Source organism: Limulus polyphemus, unplaced genomic scaffold (assembly GCF_000517525.1).
Source record: "Limulus polyphemus unplaced genomic scaffold, Limulus_polyphemus-2.1.2 Scaffold2366, whole genome shotgun sequence".
Lineage (NCBI taxonomy): Eukaryota > Metazoa > Arthropoda > Merostomata > Xiphosura > Limulidae > Limulus > Limulus polyphemus.
In genome coordinates this window covers 22,420-29,533 of record NW_013667976.1, presented here as the reverse complement: position 1 = coordinate 29,533, position 7,114 = coordinate 22,420, and the positions used below count along the sequence as shown (strand labels likewise).

The 7,114-nt window shown below is 28.3% G+C and overlaps 1 protein-coding gene across 1 annotated transcript in view; it reads right to left on the bottom strand.

Annotated features, from left to right (window-relative positions):
- Window positions 1–6,224, bottom strand: part of LOC111087606 — an 80,192-nt gene extending 73,968 nt beyond the window's left edge. The window contains exons 1-5 of the mRNA XM_022394820.1: window positions 6,077–6,224; window positions 5,173–5,334; window positions 3,552–3,741; window positions 2,360–2,525; window positions 1,650–1,833 (exon numbers count right to left, since the gene is read on the bottom strand). Coding sequence (XP_022250528.1) covers window positions 1,650–1,833; window positions 2,360–2,525; window positions 3,552–3,741; window positions 5,173–5,334; window positions 6,077–6,224 — 850 coding nt within the window. The remainder of the gene's footprint in view (window positions 1–1,649; window positions 1,834–2,359; window positions 2,526–3,551; window positions 3,742–5,172; window positions 5,335–6,076) is intronic.
- Window positions 6,225–7,114: the final 890 nt, after the last annotated feature.

The window sequence follows — 7,114 nt, the reverse complement described above, 5'->3', positions numbered from 1 at the left end:
TTTGAAAATAAAAAAGTTTATAAACATTGCTGATTAATTACTGATCAAAATCTTTAATGAAATGTTAAACTTTATAACTTACATGTAGTCCTGGAGATGTGCGACAGTGCTAATTATTCAGATTTTAGTAAAACTGAGAACAGAGGGGAGGTTGAATAAAACAATTACTGACTGGTGATTTTGGGTAACAGATCATTATGATAATCAGCCAATAATTGTTCACTATTTAACTGAAATACCTTTCACTTGTAGTTCTAATCTGTTTGATCAAATCGAATAATTGGTTGGGAGTTTCAGCATCCAAGCAAATTCAGTATTTTAACCTTATTTTACAATCTTGTATTTCTTACATAAAAACAATGTTTTAAGAAGCATAAAATTATGTCTTCCTAAACTGCCTTAAAGTAAATCATTCTTTACTTTTCCTTGAATTATTTCAGTTACAGAAAAATTGTGATAATGTTTGTCTCACTGCGATTCTCCTCCAAGAGATAGAACTTCTCCCTACAGCAAATCCAGAAACATTCATAAATTGAACCACCAATTTTTTTTCTATAATAACTGTTATAAATATATAGTTATATAAATACTATAGTTTGAATGCCAAAAGCCAGTTAAATACTAGAAAACTAATAGGCTAAAAAGATTTTATAAAAACAAGTTAATTGCAGGGTTTTTTTCCTCATTCAAAATCAGGGGTGTGTTAATTAAGAGGAATGTAAAAAAAACAACTGCAGTTAGTTGTAGGTTCTTTTGAATGTCTCTTATTGAAAAAATGAAATGTACTACCATTTAACTTTTTCACTGTAGATGACAAAATAATGTATAACAATTAGTTCAGATATATCCAATGAAAAAATCGTAACTCAATGTGAAGGAAAACTTAACTTTGTATTTAATGTACACAATGCCCCAAAGATGGTTTCCAATTGAAACATTCAGAAAAAACAAAAAAACAAAAGATACTATTTTTTATTTAAGTTAACTAATCTAGAACACCCAGATCCATAAAACAAAGATGTTAGTGTATTATTCATTTAACTATTTATTTATTCCCAAGAATAAGCAGTATAAAGGCATCTACAAGTAATATCAAAAAAGTATTCTGGATAAGGTTGTCCTCTAAATAAGGCTCATATTACAGGTTAAAAAAAAAGATGCATGATAAAAGTAAATAACTGGCAGAAAATCTTACTTCATAATTTCAATTTCAGTAGCTAATCAGCAATCTGCAAATACCACTATTCACTATAACTATTTTAACTTTAATAAGATAAATTTTGGCTTTATTGTGAATGATGTTTGTTTATTTGTTTTTTAGAATTTTCACACAAAGCTACACAAGGGCTTACTGAACATAGTCTTTGAGCTGATAAACTAGAGGGAAAGCAGCTAGTCAACAATACAAGCTACAAACTCTTGGGTTAATCTTGTCTTAACAAATAAAGGTATTTGTCAATCACCATTACAGTGCATTCACCTATGACCCCAATGTATATAGTGGTTTTGCAGCAATGTGACACAAAATGTAAATCTTAATTAGCTATATTCAAAATCCAGGCCTGACTACAGTCTGAATGAAACTTAAAGATATAGGATTATTCTACTAACTTATATTTCTAATACTGTGTTTTAAAAATGTGTTTTACCTATTTCACTTTCTTCTGCAATTAATACAGCTATTCCTAATTCATCACCATCACTGTCTTTATACACAGGAGTCATGAACTGTGAAACAGTGAAGGTTTTTGAGCTCATTAAGTAAGAGAAGTGTGGAAGGTTTTCCATCAAAATATTCATCCGTGGAACTGGAGCACTGTTTTTAGGGTTAACCTGTCAGGATAGATGGCATATTTTAAACTACAACTTTCTGCTTAACAGCTATTAAAATCTTATATGACTAATATGTGTGCATTTTACTGTAAAGAGCATAAAAAATCCACAACCATAGCTCTTATAAAAATAATACAATCAAGGTTTGTATATCATTATATAAAATGGTATATGTTAAATGACTGAAATGATAAAGTTTTATTTTTTCTTTTCTTATGAACACCCTAAAATTTTTTATACACACATTTTTAATTCATACAGTATTCTTAACAAGTTTATTTATAAAGACAATTTTATTTCAGTTTATACTGAATAAAATAAATGTTTACATTTTATTTCATCTAGAAATTAATTCCAAACAGGTTGATTTTTTATTAAGCATTAATTGCCTTATGGGTATGCTACCAGAATATGATTTTGCAACACAGTAAGTCAAATATTAGCTTAACTCACAGACAATCTTGTAATCAATAGTGCTATTTTGTGCGTGTTTATAGAAATTTATCCCGTTTTAGTCACTAATTACCTGCACTGATAAGGTCTTTTCATCTAGAAGCAACAAAGTTTCTTCTTTAGAATTGAACAGCTTTACATTCACATCTGATCTGCCATGCATACCAGCATGACTGGTTATTTTGATGTCACTGGTTAGTGGTAGAATTGTTCCAGAAATTAAGTCAACTGGTTCCCAACTGAAGGCAAATAAAAAAAGATTGGTGTTGCATTGTAAATTAATGTTGATAATGTTTCTTCCCTCCAAAATTTATGAAAATAATTCAACAACAATGAAAAATAGTTTTAAAACACTTTCTTTTGTTTTTAGTCAGTTTCACTTCTAGAAGCCTTTTTCTCTGTGGTTATCATGCTTTTATTAGAAATTTAACCGTTTTTAATAAAAACATTTTATGATGAATACAAAATACAAGCCTAACTATTCAAAACAGTTATAATGGATATAAAACAAGATAAAACATATGTATCAGACAGTTTAAATATTAACTAACAAAATATTTGTACTGAATATAAAACAATAAAAAAATGTATACATCAAACAGTTTAAATATTAACTACCAAAACAGTTGTACTGGATACAAAACAAGAAAAAATGTACGCATCATACACTTTAAATATTAAGTACCAAAACAGTTTTACGAAATATAAAGCAAGAAAAAATGTATGCATCAAACAGTTTAAATATTAACTACCAAAACAATTGTACTGGATACAAAACAAGAAAAAACATATGCATCATACAGATTAAATATTAACTAACAAAATATTTGTACTGAATATAAAACAATAATAAATGTATGCATCAAACAGTTTAAATATTAACTACCAAAACAATAGTACTGGATACAAAACAAGAAAAAATGTATGCATCATACAGTTTAAATATTAACTACCAAAACAATTGTATTGGATAAAGAACAAGAAAAAATGTATATATCCAACAGTTTGAGAATGAGATACTCAAAACATGGTAGATTTACAAATAAGTAATCAAACGTTCTTCTTGGCTCCATGTGAAATTTCATACAAGATAAAAGAAAACATAAATTTCATTTTAGTAGATTATAAAAAATTACAATATAATTCCCTATAGCTGTTAAAATAAGGTAGAGTTCTTTAAAAAATGTTGAATTAACTATCAATCTACTGTCTATGTTATGTAGTTTCCTTTATTCAACTTCAGACATGTCTGGATTGGCACAAACCTTTCACTGTTTGGTGTTTTGGCAGTCATTTTAAATAAGTCATCAGCTTGAACAGTGGAAGAGTCTTGGAAAGATATATTTACACTGAATGGTCCTTTCTTCTCAATCAGTGATATGGCCTTTGTGTAGTTAATCCATGTCTTGTTGATTGTGTCAAAATAAAGCTGTTCAACTGGTGTTGGAAGATAAGCTGCAAGATTTAGAAATAAGTAGAGCATATACAAAAGTAATACATAATTTTTGTCTTGTCAAACGCTAGATATTGATACCACTTTCATAACTTAAAATAACTATCAGCAGATGCTTTCTTCAGTAATGTTCAGTAATTACAGAAAATATAGATAAATATAATCTACATTATGCCTTTTGTCCAGGGCTTTAAGATTTTCTTAAAAAATCCAAACTTTTATTGTTGAGTAGATAAAAAAGTATTATCTAAGACAGAATAATGAGCTAAGAAGTGTACCTAGTCATTAACTCTTATCAGACCTTCTGGGATAGTTTGTATCCCAGCTAGGTAATAATATGAAATACCCAAGCTATGAACTTATTTTTTTTTACACATACTATCAAACGAATAAACAGCTATACATAGGGAAATTTATTTCTAGATCAAATAGCATTTAGTGTGATTCCAAATTATATTTTGACTGGGATAAAAGAAAAACAGCCCCAAGCCAATAAAAAGTATATATCCTTGTCTAGTCTCATCACTTTAATTGTAGAGAAGAAGTGTTTAATTTAAAGATATATTACATTAATTGGAAAAGTAGCATCTACCACATATTGGTTGTGTTTGACACTTTGATGTAATTTTTCAGAATCATGAATTTTTATATATTCTTTATTTCAAAGAATAAATCTTGGAGTTTATATACAATTCAAGTGTTTTAAATAAAAAGAAATGTATTCAAATAATATGCATATCATTTTAGAATAATCATATGTGGCTATTTCAGAAAAACTATTATGAGTACTATAATTTTGCATTTGTCACAAATTTTTATGAGAGTTAAATGAACTGCAATATTTTAAAGAAAGTTATAAAAACTTCTGCTTAAGTGTTGTCAGTGTGATTTACCACAGTGTACTTTAACCAACTTTGCCAACTTTAAAATGTAATAGGTAAGTTTCAGTTTTGATTTGGTATAAGACAACTAAGTTCTACTACACACAAGTGTTGTTAGGTTTGAAGGGTATAGTACAACTACAGAATATGAAATAAAAACCTTTATGCTATAAAAATGTATACTTTATCATGAGATGTCATCAAGTTGATGTTTTCTGTTGGATAAAATGTAGTAATTTTATCCTTTACCATGAAAGTTTTTAAACCTGTTGTTAATGTTTTTTTAGAACTAGAACTGAATTTCTCACCCAAAACCCACATAGGCACTTTACTGTGCATCTTCCACCACATAGTGCTATTTTACTAAGTACTTTGTTTAATTTTTGTGATTTCAATTTCTTATAATATCCATTTGAGTATTATTATATCAATACTAATCTTTCAATTATTTTTACTTACACCAGAAAGAACTCTATGTGCAGAAGATGTATATTTACACTCACAAACTTAAGCCAAAATTCTGATATTTAACTCACAAATATATATACTTACACCAGAACTTTCCAGTACCTAATGCAGGTATTTGTACAACATCAGACAACTTGACCAATAATGGTTCACCTTCTTTTAAAGTCACTGCGGGGGTTGTAAAGAAGATCTGTGGATGTGATGAAGATGACACAACAAGATGACATAGCAGGTGAAAAATTCCACCTGCAACAAGAAATTATAAAAGCTTTAATGACAGGTTATTTTTTTTATCTCATAACCACAAACTTACATTTTTAAACTAATTAAGACAGTAAATGTATGTCAAAGTATCTCAAAATATATCTCTCTCTGTCTTTAACCTCATTTCCTATGGAATCAACAGGGATGTATATATATATATATATACAGTTGTATACACACAGTTGTCAGATGCTAGTTTCAGAAGAGCTCACACTGCCAAATTGTAGTTTTTATTTTCATATAAATCACATCAAATTTTGATATGCCATTTGTTAGTTTTCAATTGAAATTTTCAATCAATCTGTTGATAAAAAACATTACATAACACAACAACATTAAACATATAGGCAATTACTGTGAGTATTTCTCAAGCCAAATGGAAATTTCAGTTAACAAAGAGACTGTGAATGAGGATTTCAAGCTGAATATGTGGATTCTAAAAACATATTCACAGTTCATTCCAATACAAGAGTAGAAAATGTCATTATTACAGACTTTTAAAATGAATTTTAAACTAGATATGCATTTTTCTTTTACTTTACCATTTAGTTTTTATCGTAATTAGTTTTTGTATCATGATTAAGACATATAACGTGAAACTAATAACGAAGTAATATGTATTGGATCACAGAAACTGCTTTACAATCATGCAATATATTTACATAAACATACTATAAAACAAAAACTTATCAGTAATGAATGGATGACAATCTTCATTACTTACCTTTGTCTAGTAACATCAACCGAACCACCCCAAACAGTTCAGGCCTTATGGTTTCCACTCTCAAAATATATCCTAACTTTAAAACAACTTTTTCTCGTAGTGAAACCCATTTATTTTGAACTGTAAAAATAAATAAATTATTCTCCATATTTGAGCTAATTACAAACTTAAGAGTTCTAAAAACATTATAATCTGGACAAAATTTAGCTTCTTAGGAATAATTTTTTTTACTGAACTTAACATTGTTCCATTTTTGTATGAAAAAAAACAACTAAAGTATATAAATTTCACAAGCCAAATTAGTAAAATCAAAATTTATTTAAAATTAGCATATCCAAAACAAGCTCTCTGTGTATAACTTATGATTCAAACACTAGGGCATTTCTTTAAAATATTTCAGACTATCATTGTATCAAAGTTGTTAACCTTTGATTTTATAAGTTTGATTTGTAACTTATTAAAGAGAAAATTTAAACAAAATATTTTAAGTATTGATCTTGAAATTTATCTTTTACTAACACCATTTAATTATCACCTCTAGTAATCTATTTTTAATAACGTCCTTTATTTTGATTTTCTGCTTCATTAGGAGCAACTACCTTCCCACAACTGGCCACAGAAGTTGATTGGTAATTTAGATGTGTGATGTATTGGACTTGAGCACCACATCTGCTTTTAATTTATTTACACTGTATGTATAATTTTACTTCACATGAGAACTGCAAACTGAAGTTTATTGAGGTAGATGGTAAATACCTACTACTGTACAGAACATACTTCCACAGACTACATTTTACCTTTCCCTCACTGCAAACTGACTGCACCTTTTTTCACTGCAATGTTTGTGGCCTAATTTATCTAAAATGTTATATTAATTCAGTTAATTTAGCTTGGAAAATTCAAGAAAAAAGTGACATATACATGACTATATGTAACCATATATGAGACATCAACTTTTATGGTGTATAATGCCTAAATTGGTATTTAAAAGTTAAAAATAATTCCCGAAGGTGACTTAACCCTCCCAATTTCCCTGAA